Consider the following 18,749-nt stretch of genomic DNA (forward strand, 5'->3'; position numbering starts at 1 on the left):
GAGGCTCCAAAGGAGAACTTTCTCCTTGCCTTTTCCAGCTGGAGAATCTACCTCCATTTCTTGGCTCACGCCCCCATCACCCTAGTTGCTGCTTCCAACCTGACGTCGTCTGCTACTGTCTTTGATCGCCTGGTCTCCCTCTTATAAAAGATCCTCATGACTGTGTTTAGAATCCACCCAGACAATCCAGGGTAATCTTTCCACTTCAAGATCCTTAATTCAGTAACAGCAGCAAAGTTCCTTTAGGTGTGTAAAGTAACGTATTCACAGGATCCAGGATGAGACCATTATCCTGCCTAGCAAAGGCACAAATTTCTGTATCTAAGGAAAGATAATATAAAAGAAAATTCCTCAGATTCACTGCTGATTTTCCTAGAATTCATTTTACTTTCTGTCTGTTCACTGGAGGCCAGTTGTTCCAGACATCCCCAAGGTTTCCAGTGTTATCACTGCTCCAGTGGGGTGAAGAACCTGGATCAGGGGCCAAGAGGGATGTCAGGGGCAGGAGACAGGTATATCCTCAAGTAAAGGCAGTGAGCAGGGATGGGATCAGATACAAGTCTGAGCTGGTGGATACACTTCCAGAAACAGTTTTATCCATTCAGGGACAAGCTGGCTCACCAAGAATCAGTACAGTGGCTCCAAACCTGGAATCCAGAACCCAATCCTATAGGGTTGAATCTGTGTTCCTCCTTTGATTGCCTGTGAAAGTTCAGGCATCTCTCTCCAAGTCTCAGTTTCCAGATACGTGAAATGAGGACCAATAATAATCTCTCCTACATAGGGCTGAGCTCATCATTATATGAGATAAGAGCTCAGGGACGATGCAGAATCAGGGTTAACAGCGATGCATAAGCTGATATCTTTCTAAGTTCTCTTAACTAATAGACAAGAATGCTTTATAATTCATAGATAGAGAGTTTCAAACAACTCAGTCATGAGCTGGCCCTGAGGGTGGAACTGGTTTATAAACCTCACCCCCATCCCAGAATGGACAGCAAGTTCTGGTATTCAGGATCCAAGCACCTGGCTTTGAGCCTTGCACCCAGTGAGTGAGCTGCTCATGTTTGTTAAATTACTCAAGTCTCTTTTAGCACAGCAATCCCCCAAATATCTTAGCTAGCTGGAACCCAAATGGATGCATTTTTCTAATTCTGGAAAACAAAGTACCCAGTTTGGGCAGCAACTCGTTCAAGGTTACAGAACACAGCTTTAAAAGAAATCTGACCTCCGTGATGTCAGGGACCCTTCTTCCATTAGACAACTTAGGTTTTTTCTCATTGCATGTGGACATTTTATTAGTCAACAGGACTAAAATTAAAAAAGAAAAACTACCTGGGATTCTCAAGAGACTTAGCTTATTTCTTCCCTCCTCAACTGGAACAGGGGTTCAGTGTCTGCAGAAAAGGTTAGCTGGCAGTTAAACATTCTTTTAAAGAGGCGGGGCTGGTGATGGGGAATGGGTGTCACTCTGAGAAGGGACAGGTGTCCAGCAATGGGACACCCAGCAAATGCCTCCACACACAGCCTCCAACTCCTGCCAGGACCCCTCCGTGGCCTGAGGACAGCTCGCTCCTGATGACTGAAAGGGCGAGAGTCTCGGCCAGAGGAGGGAAAGGGTGCTGTGAACCCCGCCTGTTCTTGCTGATGATAGACACCAGAGAGAAGCAGGGGCAGCTGATGACTCTGAGTGGCTCCTGGCTGTCTGGTATCAAAGAGGGTTTGGGAACTGAGAGGTTGCAGGTGACCAGAGGTCAGAGAGACAAACAGGCCACTTTGAAGGCTCTTCCACTCTCAAAAAGCCACATTCCCTCCCTACGGACTCCTCAGGAGCAGCCTCAGTGGCCATCTGAAAGAAAGGCTCTAGAAGGAAGGTGGAAAGATCAAATCATCCCCTGCCTAAACCACGCAGTTCCCTGCAAGGCCCCCCCAGGCCTCAGCCCTGCAGCTCGGAGCCTTGCCTGGTGCCTTGGTTATGGGCACTCTGAGCCATCAGTCACAAGTTTCCAGCTCTTTCTGGTAACAGGGCCTTTACACGTGCTCCCCTCTGTCTGCCTGAACAACTTCCCTCCTGCCTTCAGCTGCCTCTGACGTTTCAGCCTCTTGACTCTGCTCATAGCACTGTTCTCTCCTCACAGCACTCACCACAATTTAAAATCCTGTTTTCGTGTGTCTGTTTGCTAGGCTAACACCTGTCTCTTCCACTAAGCTATAAACTCAATGAGGGCAGAGACCGTGACAGGCAGAACAAGGCCCTTTCCCCCCAACTCCATTCCCAAGACGTCCGTACCCTAGTCTTAGGAACCCGGGAATATGTTACCTTACATGACCAAGGGGACTTTGCATATGTTTAAGCTGAGGATCCTGAGATAAGGGGATTATCCTGGATTCCTTGGGTGAACCTTGAGTATAATCACAAGGATCCTTATGAGAGGGAGGCAGGAGGATCCAAGTCAGAGGATCAGAGGAGGAGATGTGGTAACGAAGCAGAGGTTGGACAGAGGTTAGGGCCATGAGCAAAGGCACACAAGCGGCCCTTGAGGAGCTAGGAAAAGGCAAGGGAATGGATTCTTTCCTAGAACCTCCTAAAGAAACCAGCTCTGCAGACACCTTGATATTGAGCCCAGTGAAACTGACTTTGGACTTCTGACTCCTTAACTGTAGAGTTATAAACTTCTGCTGCTTCGAGCCACTAAGCTCATGGCAATTTGTTACAGCGGCAACAGTCAACTCATACAGGGCACATCTGATGTACGCCTTGCTCCTTACCCAGTGCCTCAAACAGTACCTGGTATATAGTGGATGCTCAATAAACATTCATCAAAGAAATGAATGGATGGAATTCAGGGCCAGAGACTGTTTAAAGAAAAAGAGCCCGCAGTTCTGGGAGGTAAACGAGCCTCATGTCACTTGCTCACTCGTTCATCCACTCAACAAACATTTAATTAGTGCCTTCAGCAGTCGGTGCTGGGCTGGGCTTTGGCTGTAGGGTAGGTGAAGCAGATGAGTTTCCGAGTGTCATGGAGCTGACTTTCTGATGGAGGAGACACTAAACACGGCACCAGGTTACTCCAAAGGAAGAAGGCGTTTGAACATTTCAGCCTGAGGAACCCATGCAACAGCCCCTTACAAAGTCCCTTCGTGTACCTTCCCACAGCAAATGCCATACAAACGGGCAGGTCAGACCATTTCATAGATGACAGACTGAAGCCTAAGCAGAGGCAGTGCCATATTCAAGGCCATAGAGGTGGGAAGGGGCAAATCTGGGATCCAAACGAAACCCTCCACCCTTCACTGTGCCATGTCCAACATGGCACCAAGATTCTGAAGGGAGTGGCAAAGAGCAAGGGGGTCCACCCAACCAGCAGAGCACAATCCCAGATTCTGTGAAGGGTGTCCTTCACAGGCCCTGAGGTTAACAGTTGAGTCAAATGCCTGTAACCACACGGTCTCTTTTCAAAAAGAATGTTCTAGAGTAACCAGTGCCAGGGGCATTGTTATACCTAGGTGTTAGCGTGAATTATCTTCAGAAAACTCAATATCTGGCAAGAAATCAGAGCCAAAGCTCCTTTCCCATCAACAGAGACTCACAGTCTGGAGTATGTAACAGGTGACCGGGGCCTTGTGTGAACAGAATACATGCCTGTCACCCTGGAGGAATTTTGCCAAAACCGCCTAGGCAGGCGGTGGGAAGGTCTGACTGTCCTTCTAGAGGGTGAAAGTGAAGGTGCTCAGTCGTGTCCAACTCTTTGCAACCCTGTGGACTGTAGCCCACCAGGCTCCTCCATCCATGGGATTCTCCAGGCAAGAATATAGGAGTGGGTTGCCATTTCCTTCTCCAGGGGATCTTCCCAACCCAGGGATTGAACCCAGGTCTCCAGCATTGCAGGCAGACGCTTTAACCTCTGGGCCACCAGGGAAGTGTCCTATTTTATTTTCCATGCCAACACTGCATTTTATTGTTATTATTCAATTATAAAACGGATGCATGTTTCTTGCTATTATATACACTACAGAAGTGCATAAAATAAAATTCCTCTTCTTAGAAAGAACACCTGCCATGAAGTCCTGCAGACATTTGTCTGCATATACAAATACATACACACACACATATAAATATAGACATGTAAATACATTAAATCATTTTACAACAAATAGGATGCTATTATACCAGTGCTTTTGCAAATCACTTATTTTCCACTTAAAAGATATTATGGATTTCTTCCCATGTCCAGGATATTTACAAAGAGCTACTTCATTCTTTTCAAGGGCGGCTGAGTATTTGGTTATACAGATATATTACAGTGTATTCAAACACTCCCCTCCTGATGGGCATTTGGGTTGAGTCCAGATTTTTCACTGCTGCCAAAAAAAATCGTTATAGATCCCTGTGCAAACACTTCTGTGTATAAATTCTTAGAAGTGATACTGCTGGTCCAGGGAATGTACATTTGAAACACTGACAATGCCAAATTACCTCCCCTAAAAGTTTAATTTAATTCCTACTCTCAATTTCAGGGTATCTGGGGACCTCATCTTTATTTCCACAATTCTGGTTAGGGCATATTACTTAGCACTGGTAGCCACTGTAATTTGCTAACCCTGTGTTTAATCTAATAATGATGAAAGCAGCTCACCTTCGGTTAGCTCTTGGACAAGACAGGTGCTCTGCTAAGCTTTGCACATGTATGGTAATGTTGAGCCCTTTGAGGGTTCTACAAAGTAGGTACTATTATTATCCCCATTGTACAGATGAGGAAACAGGGGCACAGAGAGGTCAGTAGTTTGCTCAACAGCACATAGATATTAAGGGATGGAGCTGGGATTTGAACCCAAGCAGTACTCTTGCCTGGAAAATCCCATGGATGGAGGAGCCTGATAGGCTGCAGTCCATGGGGTCGTGAAGAGTCGGACATGACTGAGTGACTTCACTTTCACTTTTTACTTTCATGCATTGGAGAAGGAAATGGCAACCCACTCCAGTGTTCTTGCCTGGAGAATCCTAGGGACGGGGGAGCCTGGTAGGCTGCCATCTATGGGGTCGCACAGAGTCAGACACGACTGAAGTGACTTAGCTTAGCTTAGCTTAGCCCAGTTCCAGAGCTCACACTGCTGTTCTAAAGCGCCTTCACCCAGAGGACCCGTTAGTCCACTCCCCAAAGAGGGTCAGGGCACTATTGGGACCTGCCATGGAGTAGATGCAGACCTGCTGGAAGGCTAGCATAGTAATTTGGTCAAGACCCCTCCCCAGGGCTCTGACTAAAGGGACGAAGGAAACAGGGACCACCCCTGGCGACTCAAGGTGCCAGCAGAGTCTCCTAGAGATAAAAGCGCTGGTGCTTTGATGTACGGTTCCCCCTTAAGAGGTCCTTTGCCAGCCCCCTGTCTGTAAACAAGCAGCAAATGGTTACAAGGAAAATAGCCCTGAGTGAATATCTTGGGTGAGGGGCGGAACAGCTCTAGGAGAGCATCCAGACTCTTCCCTGCTGAGATTGAGGGGGGAGGGGTCAAAGGGGTGAAGGGGGTGTCAAAGGGCTTTTTTCCCATTCGCTTCCTTCCAGGGAAGTGGAAATGGCTGGGGGTGCTGGTGGGAACCCTCGGGCTATGGAGACGCTGGGCACTGTTGCCTGGTTGACCTGGAGGCACTTACTGAGACGGTTCCAGCTGATGATTCCCGTTATGGTCCTTGCTGGCTGCCAGGTGAGGGGCCCTCACGCCACAGGTATGAGGCTGCCTTGGGACTGGACTTAACCAAAAAATTCCCCATGATGCAAGTCTTTAAGACGCACTCTATCCCTTCGGACACAGCCCAGATCAAAGCGGTGTGGGCATGTTGACACGAGCAGCTTATGCTCAACGGGTGGATGTATCTGAGTGTTGCCCAAATGTGGGGCTGAGTCTTCATCTGTTTCCCAGATATTCTCTCGCGGCTGGGTAGGCTTGGAGGTGTGACCTGTTACTGAGGACCTGGGGTTTTTTCCTTTCCTCCTGTGAGGAAGCTCTCTGGCTCAAGGGGAAACCAACCCCTAGACCAGCACTGTCCAGTGGAACTTTCCACAATGGTGGGAAATGGTCTACACCTGTGCTGCCCAACAAGGTGGCCACTAGCCACAAGTGGCTCTCAAGCACTTGGAATGTGGCAAGCGTGACCAAGGAATTAAAATTTTAATTATATTTATTTTTAATTCATTTAAATTTAAATAGGCTTGTGTGACTAGTCTGCACCATATTGAACAACATAGAGCTAGACTTTGGTCCCAACTTGTCAAACCAGACCTCATCCCGCCAGCCTCTGTCTTGAAGTCAGCTATGGTGCTACAAATATGGCTGAGCTGGAAGTGTCCTTGTGGTTGGAGAACAGGAGGTGGGCTGGGCTGAGCCCCAGAAGGGGTGGGAAGACACTCAGGTCTGTCTCACCTGAGAGCTGAGAAAGATCCCTTTTGTAAGTCCAAGAAGCCAGAACACTGCACACGAGGGCTTCTCTATGGTCTCACAGCCCAGCACACGGTCTCAGGTCAGTGGCGGAGTGCCCTGGAGTTTGTGAGCCGGAAGACCCTTTGGGGTCCTCTTGTCCACCTGCATCCTCTCAGAGGTGTGGAAACTGAAGCCAGAGGTCACAGGGCAGGGACATGAGAGAGCTGGCTATTGACTCCTGGACGCCAGCTCCCCAGCTCGCCAGCTCGCCAGCCCTGTCTTGATGTCTGCGCAGACTCAGAATGCAGCCTTGCTCAGGTGTGTGAGCCCTGAAGTCCTTGGCACAGGATCCCACTGCCAGTTTCAACTGATTTAGCTCTTCTTTATTTTGGCAGCCCCAGGTCTGAGTTCTTCTTAGACCTTCAATCTTCATTGGGGCATGAGGGATCATTCGCTTTCAGTGTGCAAACACTGAGTTGCAGCATGTGGAATCCAGTTCCCTGACCAGGGTTTGAACCCAGGCTCCCGACACTGGGAGTATGGAGTCTTAGCCACTGGCCCACCAGGGATTTTGCACTGAAGGCAATGTCTAGCTCCAGAGCAGATGGCTCCCCCTGTGACTCAGACTTAGGTAGAGACCCCGGGCTGCTGCTTCCCAAAAGACAGAGTCTCTGAGAGTCCCCTCACCTTCTGAGCCTCAGTTTCCTCATCTGTAAAATGGAGCTGATCCTACTTACCTCGTGGCTGCTCTAAAGGTCACATAAGGGACTATGCAGCAGTTGCCCTGCATACAGTAAGGCTTGATCCATACGCTTCCAACCTATCACCCTTCACGCGGACTGGCCTGGACACGGCTCCGGCACGAACCCGACTTCTCACCCCGTGACCTCCCACGCACAGAAGGTACCTGGCAGGTTGAAATTCTTCTGCTGCCTTGTGCACTGTGGAGAAGGGTGTAGGGGAGAAGGCGGCGTGGCGCTGGGCGGGAGTGGGGGTGCTGGCGAGGAGGGCGTGGAGGATGTCGTGGACGAGGGGTTGCTGCTGGAGTCCGGCTGGTAAGGAACAGGGATGTGGTCCTGAAGAAAGAAAACAGGGCAGGGTGGGGGCAGGGGCAGGGGCAGGCAGAGAGGCGGAGACACTGCAGCAGTGAGGCTGAGCTGCTGGGGAAGACCACCCCCTCCGCATCCTCAGTGCCTCCTCCTCAACCGCCAGACACCACCCCCCCGCACAAAGTCCCACCTGCCTCCCCACACCCCCCACTGGGTTGCATCCAGCTGTGGAAGGCAGTCTCTTGAGTCAAGTTCCTGCCCACTGCCTGGAGCCTGGGCTGAAAGGTTACCACGTAATGAAAGCCAGGCGGGCGATAGCCACACTCCTCGGGCCTCTTTGATTTTGGAAAGTCCCTTGCCGAGGTGCCCAGAGAGTTCTTCCCATCCTAACGCCTCTCCTCCCGAGTGTTTTATTAAAGAATCAACAGCCTGACAGCTCAAGAGAGAGTGTGAGAGCCAGCCTGCAGCATCTTTGCCCGCATCTCGTTTGGAACCAGCACAGCCTCCCCTGGCCCTTGAAACTGTTCTAAAGCCAAGATGAAGACAGAATCTGTGTGCACATCCTCAGAATGGCGCTGGTCAGGGTGGGGCCAGTATCCATGCAGTGGGCTGAATACTGTCTCCCCTCCAAGACATGTCTACTCAGAACCTTAGTATGTGACCTAAATGTGATGGGACCCTCCTGGATTTGGGGTGGGGTGGGGTGCGTAAACTCCCATGTCAAGTTTCTTTATGAAAAATAGGAAAGGAAAGACACACAGAGGAAATGGTGCTGTGAAGACAGGCTTCTAGAAGCCAAGAAATGCCAAGGACTGCTGGAGCCACCGAAGGTTAGGAGAGGGGCATGGAATGGATTCTCCTGTGGAGTTTCCCTAAGGAGCCAACCCCGCTCGACACCTTGACCTCAGGCTCCTGGACCCCAGACTGTGATGGGTTTTGTCTCAGCTGCCCAGTTTGCAGTAATTTGTTTCTGCAGCCCCAGGAAAATAATAAGAGCAGAATTCCAAGTGAGGGAAAGGGGAACACAGCCACCTCTTCCCCATGCATCCTGAACAAAATGCCTAACCTCACCATTCCTCAGTTTTGCCCTCTGTAAAATGGGAATAAATACTAGCAAACCTCAGCATCCCAGGAAAGAGGTTCCTACCTCTCAAAGTCGGCAGAGCTAAGCATTTTCAGGGGTACCTTAACCTGTTCACTCACAGCACATGGATAATTTGGTCCCTGAATCACTCAGAGCTCCACCACTCAGCATGGCTCCAGGTACCCAAGGATGGTTTTGTGTGATCTGATTTTGTCAACAGGTGTGTTTACCTGCCAAACTCCAGAGTCAGTATAGCAAATACCAACGAGCATAGAAGGGTGGAGGGTGGGGGGTGGGGAATAGACATTCCTCGTCTGGAGGCCCAGTGGGCGCTCAACCGGGTTGTCCATGCCCCTTTCCCAGAGGTCATTCCACTCCCATGAGGTCATATTGCCTCCATATCAGTGACTTCCCCACTGCGAGCTTCAGTCTCTCCTTGCCCTTCATGTGGGCTGAGAACACCCACTGTGTGGCTCTGTTGTGAAGTTTAAGGTGATGTATGTACCTAAATCCCTAGCACTGGGATAAGGCACTTTGTTATCAATAAATGGAAGCAATTATATTTGTGACAGCATTTATTTTTGCAATTAAGCTTTCAATTTGAGATAACTGCAAATTCGCATGCAATTTTAAGGGATCCCAGTCAAAGCTGTGCTTTTTCCAGTAGTTATGTACGGATGTGAGAGTTGGACCATAGAGAAAGCTGAGTGATGAAAAATTGATGCTTTCCAACTGTGGTGCTGGAGAAGACTGTTGAGAGTCCCCTGGACTGCAAGGAGATCAATCAGTCCTAAAGGAAATCAACCCTGACTATTCATTGGAAGGACTGATGCTGAAGCTCCAATACTTTGGTCACCTGATGCGAAGAGCCAACTCACTGGAAAAGATCCTGATGCCGGGAAAGATTAAGGGCAGGAGGAGAAGGGGGCAACAGAGGATGAGGTGGTTGGATGGCATCACCGACTCAATGGACATGTGTTTGAGCAAATTCTGGGAGGTAGTGAAGGACAGGGAAGCCTGGTGTGCTGCAGTCCATGCGGTCGCAAAGAGTCAGACATGACTTAGTGACTGAACAACAACAATGCATTCTTATTTAGTTTTTTCCAATGATAACGTCTTGCAAAACTAGGGTACAATGAAATCACAAGCCAGACACTGAATTGATACAGTCGAGATACAGAACGTTTCCATTACCAGAAGGATCCCTCATGCTGTCCTGTTCTAACTACACCCATTTCCTTCTCCTCAAAACCCCTCCCTCCCATCTTTTACCGCCGGCACCACTAATCTAGTCTTCATTGCTATAATGTCATTTCAAGAATGTTCTATAAATTGAACCATACAGTACGTAATCTTTTTGGATTGGCTTTTTTTCACTCAGGATGGTTCTCTGGAGATTCATGCAAGTTACTTCATGTAGCAATGGATTGTTCCTTTTTGTTGCTGAGTGATATTTCACGATACGGATGTACCCAGTTTATCTGATTAACCATCCACTGAAGGACAGGTAGGTTGTCACCCTCTGTGGCTCTTGTGGATCAAGCAACTACAAACATGCCCTGGACAGAGTCCTATTCCAGGCACGGTCATGCTCTAGTTCATTCCAGCCACCTTCCACGTAAGACCACCTTGGAGGTAATTCTGACCTGATTTTAATAGTAAGGTATCAGGAGGCCAGCCTTCTTACTCCATCCTAATTTACCTAATGGTAACTACATGTTCCTGGCAACAGACTTGTTAATGTAAGGAAAAATAAGGCAGTGACATGTGGGCTAAGTTTTATGTGGCTGGGCTGTGAAGCTACCACACAGTCAAAGGGGGCATAGGAGGTTTTCAGAGGAAGTCAGCGACTGATCGTGTCAGTAGAGGGATAAGGGGAAATGAAAGTCAGGCATCTATCCATCCTAGCAAGACTCTCTTCTTTGAACTTCTACTCATAGATGGGCAAAGAAGTTTCCATAGATGCTCTGCAAAAACACATTAGCCTTATTTAAAAAGCACAAAGGTTTGTGCTAAAAACAGTGTCCTGCTAGGCATACAGATCAGGCTCAAATGACAGAGCATGTTTAAATGAAAATGCTGGTTCTTGATGCACACATTCAGGCTGGACCTGGGCTTGCATCACTTCCTCTTCTCTCATTCCTACAACGACTGCCATAGTCACATCAAATGGCCCACAGTTGCCAACACAAACCAGGCTATCTCACATCTCCAAGGCTTGGGAGATGTTATTATTTCTGCTTGGAACGGGCTTCTCTGGTGGCTCAGATGGTAGAGAATCTGCCTACAATGCAGGAGACCTGTGTTTAATCCCTGGGTCAGGAAGATCTCTTAGAGAAGGGAATGGGTACCCACTCCAGTATTCTTGCCTGGAGAATTCCATGGACAGAAGAGCCTGGCAGGCTACAGTCCATGAGTTTGCAAAGAGTTGGACATGACTGAGTGACTAACACTATCTTCCCAGCCTTGTTCCAGTTGGCTTGGAAGATGCCTACAGTTCTCAAAGAGTTAGACAGGACTGAGTGACTAACACTATCTTCCCAGCTTTGCCCCAGTCAGCCTGGAAGATGCCTGCTCTTTCTTCAAAATGCAGCTCAGATTGCCCCTCCTCCGAGAAGCTCCCCTGACCTCCCACTCAACCAACCAGGTCAGCACATTCCTCCTCCTGGGAATGGCCCTGCCTGGTACTAGCTTGCTCTGGTACTGGTCTTGGCTTCTGCTGTTGCTTCAACACAATCACTCCTCAGCTTGCTTGTCTGTCTTTGTCCTCAAGGCTAGGAGCTCCCTATTCCCACTGTGGTCCCTTGAAAAATGTGTGCTAGAGGAAGGAAAATAGAAATGAAAAGAGGGATGGATAAGGAGAAGGGGGTGGGGAGAAAAGGTTTATATCCTCCTACTAGACTGTGCCTTATTTATCTTGGAATCTGCAAAACTTAGCACAGAAACAAAAACATAAGACGTGGCTAGTAAGTGTTATATGTATCAGTGAATGGAAAGGAAGGAAGGAGGGAAGGCGAGATAAAGAGAGGGAGGCAAGGAGAAGTTGTCTTTATGGAGGGAAACAGTTAAGGCAGGAATTCAGTCTCTTTCATATCTGAGGCTCAGGGCTGGTGTGAATCAACAGAATCAGCAGAAGAGAAAGGTGTACACAGTGCCCACATTCCCCAGCAGAATAGCTAAATGGGAGGGGAAACTCCTTCCTGGGGCCAGACCCAGATCTGTGTCCCAACAGGAGGTTGTCTTCCATCAGAGGGAAACTCAGACTTTCTCCGATCATGCAGGGAAGGGCTAATGGTGTAATCCCTCTTTCTGAGTGCAGCTAAAATGTGGAAACATCCTTCAGAAACCATCCAGCCCCCCACTTCATGTTGTAGATGGGGACGCTGAGACTCAGACACCGGGGCAATGTGCTGGAGTCATACAGAGATTTAGTGGCCCAGGTCCCCATCTCCAGCCCAGAAGCAGAAACAGAAGGCTGAACCAAGTAATGAGAACTCACATCTGACTCTGAGAATCAAACAAAACATGTTCGCTTCCCAGGTTCCCCTTCGACCAGCTGTGCACTGACTTTGACATGGCAGTAATAATTACTCTCTCTCCCATGGAAACTGTCCCCACCTCCAACCCAAAAGTAGTAGTAGTAGTGTTAGTCGCTCAGTCGTGTCTGACTCTTTGCAACCCGATGGACCGTAGCCTGCCAGGCTCCTCTGTCCATGGAATTCTTCAGGCAAGAATACTGGAGTGGGTTGCCATGCCCTTCTCCACTTCCAACCCAACAGAGTCTCCTAAACAGCCTTGTCTTGTGACCTCCAAAGCCCATTCCCAACTCAGGACCAAAAGTCAGGGCATCACAGCAGCTGCTTAATGACCTATGATACCTGGAATAAACAGATGAGTGGGTCCAAGAGGAATAATAGCAGAAAGCAGAGCAAAGGTGGAGAGGAGATGAGGCTGAAGGGGACAGAGGAGCCACGACAGGCCAGAAAACAGATCAGCTGAGGCAACAAGGAGCAGGAGTGCTTCCACGCTGCTGAAGTGAAGATGGGAGAAAAGATGAGAGCAGAGGATGAGGAAAACAGTCAGCGGTAACAGACCAGAGGGGACCCACAAAGAGTAGCCGACCACTGTCCTGATGGAGCACCAGAACAGTGAGCCATGGTCTTGCTGGGGGTCTGAGCTGCTGACCTGAGCACAAGTCTGTCCTCTACATCCAGTTTCATGAGCCTAGGCTCCTTCACCAGGATTCCTCTTTCTCTTATTGCCCCATGCCCAATCCTTCCAAGAGACAGTTCCTCGTGCTGAGCTAGCAGAGATGAGGCTCTGTTCCTTGCAACCAGCTGAAAAGGACAGCGAGTAGGCAGCCCCTCCAGAAAGCGTCCCTGCAGTGGGCAGATCTTCAGCTTCGGACACCCAGGTAGGTGGGGCTTTTGATGCCTTGATGTGGAAGCATGCACCTTACAGACTAGACCCCTTGGGAGCCTGCAGATGCTCCTGCTGCTGTTGCTTCTCCTCCACCTCCTCATCTTCCTCCGTCTCCTCTGCTTCGTCATCTCCTCCATCCCCTCACCCTCCTCCATGTCCTCCATCCTCCTCATCCTTCTTCTTTCTTCCGTTCCCTCCTCCTGCCTCTTCTTTCTTCTTCCTATTCTTGCTCTCCCTCTTCCTCTTTTCTCTTCTTCTCCCTCCTCCTCCACCCCTTTTCTTCCTCCTCCTCCTCCTTCTGTTCCTCTTTCTCCTCCCCACTGTCTCTCTTCTTCATCCCTGAGCTCTTCCATGCCCTGAGGATCCAGTGTCAGGACTAAACCCTTTACATGTATCGCTGCACCAAATCCTCTCCATAACCCCCGATACATCTACTATTAGAATGCCTATTTTACACAGGGGGGAACAAAGGCAGAAGGATCTTGGTTCGGTCAGACCGTATGAAGAAACTGAGTTTCAAGCCCAGACCTTCTGATTCCAACATGCACATTCAAACCATTAGGCTGGGTGAACAGGCTAGGTTTTTATGAAGCTAGATTGACAGAGCTAGACGAGAGAGGAGACAGAGCAACGAAAGGAAATCTTCAGACCAAATTGGCTCAGATATCTATTGCACTAACCACATCATTGCCTGACAGAAAGAATCTGTGTGGAGCTAGTGAGAAGAGAAGTAGGGGGAAAAAAAATAACCCAGTTCTCTGATAGCTCCTGTCCACCTTCATGCCAAAGCTGCTTTCTAAATAGAGGTTAATTTATTTCTCTTATCAAATTCTCCTGCTGGCAGACAAGCAGAACAATGTCAGAGTCAGCGATCTATCTGACCCATGTTTCTGTCCCACCTGACACCAAGAGGCTCACTGTGTCTGTAAAGCCAGAGAGAAAGGTCTCGAGATGGCTCTGCGCCATTCACCCCTCAAAAGGTCATAAAGGAAAGGATGGTTATAGTTACTTCCCAGGAGCCCCACCACTGGAACCCCCTAAGCACCCCAACTTCAGAAGTGGGAGACCCTCCCCTAGAGACCTACATATTTTACCAAAAAATAAAGGAAAAGTGGACCCAGCCTGACGCTGTGATTAGAAGCCCAAGATTTAAGCTTATAAAAATAGCTAGAATTTCCTGGACACTTATCCACATGCCAGGAACCTCTCCCAAGTGCCTCGCCTTACACTGATTATTTCATTTCATCCTCCCAGCCATTCTCTGAGGTTAGTATTCTTCTCGCCCAGCAGGAGACATTTTAAAAATGTGGCCCCAAATTCCTTGGACTCTTCCCACTGACAAGTGGGACCACGCCTCCTCCCCTCAAATCGAAGCAGGCTTGCAACTGCTTCTACCAGCACAGTACAGCAGAGCCGACACTGACAGCCCTTGGCTAGTGACAAGCCAAGACAGTGCATGGGGCTTTTATATCGCTAGGTTATGAAAGCCTCTGCAGCTTCCACCTTGTTGGATGAGAAGGGCTCTGCAAGCCCTGAGGTGCCGTGTAAGAAGAGCTCACTACCCTGAAGCAGCCATATTGTGAGGAAGCCCAAGCCACAAGGCAAGACTGTGCGTAGTTGCTCCCAAAGAGACCCTCTGTTGGGTTCAGCCTGTGACTCATCCCAGCCCAGACACGCGAGTGAAGGAGCCTCTAGTTCAGGGGTTGGCAAGTTTTTTCTTGAAATGGCTCATTAGTACACATTTTAGGCTTTGTGAGCCAGTGCTCTCTGTCTTAACTACTTAATTCTGCTGTTGTAGTTTGAAAGCTGCTGCTGCTGCTGCTGCTAAGTCACTTCAGTCGTGTCCGACTCTGTGCGACCCCATAGACGGCAGCCCATCAGGCTCCCCCGTCCCTGGGATTCTCCAGGCAAGAACACTGGAGTGGGTTGCCATTTCCTTCTCCAATGCATGAAAGTGAAAAGTGAAAGTGAAGGCGCTCAGTCGTGTCCGACTCTTAGCAACCCCATGGACTACAGCCTACCAGGCTCCTCCATCCATGGGATTTTCCAGGCAAGAGTACTGGAGTGGGGTGCCATCGCCTTCTCCAGTTTGAAAGCAGCCATAGAAAATATGAACGTGGCTTGTTCCAACACAACTTAATTCACACAAAAAACCAAGCTGTGAACTAGATATGGCCTGTGAGCCATAGTTTGCCAATCCATATTCTAGACAATTCTAGCCCCCAGCAGAATCAGCTTTCCCAGTTGAGTCCCTGGGCATCGTGAAGCAGGAAAAAAACATTCCCACTGTACTGCTTTCCAGATACCTGACCCACAGCCTCCACAAGCATAATTAAAGAGCTGTTGATGTCCACCACTAAGTTTGAGGTTGTTGGTTTGCACAGCTGTGGATAACTGGAACATGCCCATTTTACACACAGGAAAGCTGAGGCTCAGAGATATTAAGTAACTTGCCCAGAGACTCTAAGAGCAAGTAAGTGGAGGAAGCCAAGACTGGCTGCCAAGTCTGCCTGACTTCAGAGGCCAAGTGTATCATCAAGTCCTAAGACGACACCACAGGAGCCAGATGGCGAATGACTGAGACCCAGTGCGGTAGGTGACAGCTAGAGAGAAAAAGAACATATGGGCTTTGGTAGGGAGGTCGGAGAAGGAGGGAGGGACCCATTGTGCATGGAGGCTTGCAGACTGCAGGAAGGGGTTGGCTGTTTCCTCCACTCGACAGAAAGCCACAGGAGGGTTTTTCAGCAGAGGGTGGCATGATTCAAATTACATTCATTAAGAATCACTCTGGCTGCTGTGTGGAGAATGGATTAGGGAGGGGGCTAGGCCCTCCCCAGCCTTATGCACAGAAGGGAGAGTATGGTTGGTTGCCAGGGAAAGGTCAAGCAGCCAGAGATGCTCATCCGGGTGGGTGACTGTCCACACACTTGGACTGGCCCACACTTTATCCACCTTCCACACAATGCACGGAGGCACCACAGGGCTTGAGAAACCACCTGCTGGCATGTGTTACCTCTTCCTCATCCATGAGGCTTTAGGTGTCCCTGGGATCCCTTTGGTGTCGTCCAACCCACAGATCAAACAAAGAATGAGGAAATCCCCAGTGGAAATTTCCAGGCCATGTTAGAAAGAAAGACACACAGAAAGGCCCACTGCTGACCACCATCTGAGGACCAATCAGAAGCCAACCAGATCGGCTATGGCTCAGAGCTCAGGGACCCCACACAGATCCATCTACCTGGTCTCCAGCAGGAGCTCAGAAACAGACTTTTCTCCCGGGGTGATTAGATTCAACAGATGTGTCAGAGAGTGCAGGACCTTCTGCAAAGCTCATCCTGGCAGATGATGAAACAGCTCAGAGCAAAGAGGGTGGAGCCTGGACCACTAAGGATCCCCTCTCAGGCTCTCCTCCCATCCCTACTGTGCCCCCATCAACACGTTCATTCATTCCCATTGCCAGGTGCCCTCTCTCTAAATCAGACAGACTTCTGGCACATTCGCTCTGCACTGATGGCTGGATGCCCCCCAAAACTTTCCTAGACACAAGCCACACAGAAGGAGGAGAGAGCCCAGGGGCACTGGGAAGTAAGGGCAAGGCTCCCAGATCAAGCCACTGAGTCCTGTTTGAGAACATTCTTCCCTCCTGCTCCTCGTCTGGCAAGGCCCCAACCCAGCACGCCTGAACCCAGAGGAACCCCAGTCTCACCTTGTTGATTTTGTTGGTTTTGGGGAGCGTCTGGCTGATGTGCAGGTCCGAATACCGGGGTGGCTTTCGTAGAGGGTTGTTGATGTCACACGGGACGGACTCTGTCCGGACTAACCTTGCTGGATCCGTAGGGGTAAAGACAGAGATTTGGGAGTTTAAGTACCACTTCTGCTCCATGCTGATGCCAGGAGAGCAGACCCCTCCTCAAAGGCACACCTCCAAGGCCGGAAGGGAATTGCTGAGAAATGACAGTCGTCATGCTGTGTTACAGTAGCGGGACACGCTCCCCGCTACCTGTGTCCTCTGCGGCTTCTAAGATGTTCGTACCGTCAACACACGGCTTTTGACAATTAAAACTTCTAATAATGAAACTGAAGCTATCAGAATTTTTTTCTCCAGTATCATAATTGTTTCACATTGGTGTTCATTTCAGAATTGAACCTCCTTTGAAAGACAGGTGGCTCCAGATTTCTCAGGCGCTATCATCATCAGTGGACAGCTCATTGTGGCCACCTGTCCCTCCCCCATCTAAGCTTGTATGTTACGATCATCCTGCATCACTCGTGGGATTTCTCAGGCCCGAGCGGCCTCTAGCATGTCAAAGCACATTTGTCCTAGACAAGGTCATTGGGGATCCCTGAAGGGAAGTCTCGGCTCCCCCAGTCTCCCCTCTGCATCCATCCCTGAAGGCACACCAAAGCTGGACCAGCAGGCGGTGCTAAACAAACGCGTGTCCTGACTCCAACCATGCCATCTGAGCCCCTCTCTCTGTGAGCCCTCTGTTACTTACTGTTTACAGGGGCCATGGGAGGGGCGAAGCTCACATGCAAATGTGATGCCTGGTAATGCTACTGGTTAGCTGGTTTTTATTGTGGGGGTGGGGCCATTAGGGAGAAAGTTACAGCTTTGGACTGACCCAGGGATTTAATTTCTCTCTTAAGCCTGAGCTACCATCACCATGGAAACCAACTATATTTTCAACTTCCTACCAAAGAGAAGTGGGTAGAGCAAGAAGCTAGCAGAGTGCTGGAAAGTTCCTGTTTGCTCTTTGAGTAAAGGGGGCATGGCCCTGACGGTGGGTGGGCGGGAGGGTGCCCTTCTTCAGATGTCGGTGTCTGAGAGCGGGTCACCTCCCAGCAGGCTGGTTCCGGTCTCCACGTGGGAGTCAGGGCTCCAGCAGGCTACCACGGAGGGGTGTTCAGCGGGAGGCGATTTCCCCCAAAGAATCTTTTGCAAGACAAGGTCTCCAGAGCAGTGAGAGTTCAGGTTTAAAACAGGCTTGGGGTGTGTATACAGTTGCTCAAGGAACAGATGGTTCTTAATTAAGAATGTGAGGTGGGAAGGGGAAAGAGGAAAGAGCTGCAGACCTTTCCTGCTCTTGCAATTTCCTCTGCTTGTGGAGGAAAGCAATGCAAAGATCATCGAAAACCAACGGCCCATTGGCTCTGGAAGACAAGCCAGCGCTTTCGGCAGCCATCTGCCTCCTTTTTTAAGTTTCTCTTCGGTTCATTTGAGAACAGGGCAGGTTCCCCTGAGCCCACGCTGACCCAAGGCCAGGAGGGCTGGGAGAGATGGAGGAGGAGGACAAGGACTAACAAGTTGTGTTCCCCAAAGTTGGTGCTAAGCCTCCACCCAACCTACAGAAGGCGGGTGGCGGGAAGGGGGCCCGCAAGAATTTTCGCAGTTTTAATAAGTTGCTTACATCGGCTTCCCAGTGGCGCTAGTGGTAAAGAACCTGTCTGCTTATGCAGGAGACATAAGAGACTTGGGTTCAAACACTGGGTTGGGAAGATTCCCCTGGAGGAGGGCGTGGCAACCCACTCCAGTATCCTTGCCTGGAGAGTCCCATGGACAGAGGAGCCTGGAGGGCTACAGTCCATAGGGTCACAAAGAGTTGGACATGACTGAAGTGAATTAGCACACGCGCACAACTTTTAAAAATAAGTATATGGCATATGAAGCCATTTGGGCTTTTTTAGAAACATGAGAAATGGTATAATGCAAGTCACGTTGCTGGAGTGGCCATCCCCTCTAGGAGGTGCCTGGGCTCTCTCTCCGCTTTGCATGGCCCCAT

At 49.6% G+C, this 18,749-nt stretch overlaps 1 protein-coding gene across 1 annotated transcript in view; it reads right to left on the minus strand.

Annotated features, from left to right (window-relative positions):
* The window catches only part of KSR2 (kinase suppressor of ras 2), a 446,835-nt gene that overhangs the window by 68,151 nt on the left and 359,935 nt on the right, over window positions 1–18,749 (minus strand). Inside the window, exons 10-11 of the mRNA XM_018061222.1 lie at window positions 16,676–16,814; window positions 7,322–7,490 (exon numbers count right to left, since the gene is read on the minus strand). Of these exons, the coding sequence (XP_017916711.1) occupies window positions 7,322–7,490; window positions 16,676–16,814 (308 nt within the window). The remainder of the gene's footprint in view (window positions 1–7,321; window positions 7,491–16,675; window positions 16,815–18,749) is intronic.

The sequence above is a fragment of the Capra hircus genome, chromosome 17 (genome assembly GCF_001704415.2).
Source record: "Capra hircus breed San Clemente chromosome 17, ASM170441v1, whole genome shotgun sequence".
NCBI lineage: Eukaryota > Metazoa > Chordata > Mammalia > Artiodactyla > Bovidae > Capra > Capra hircus.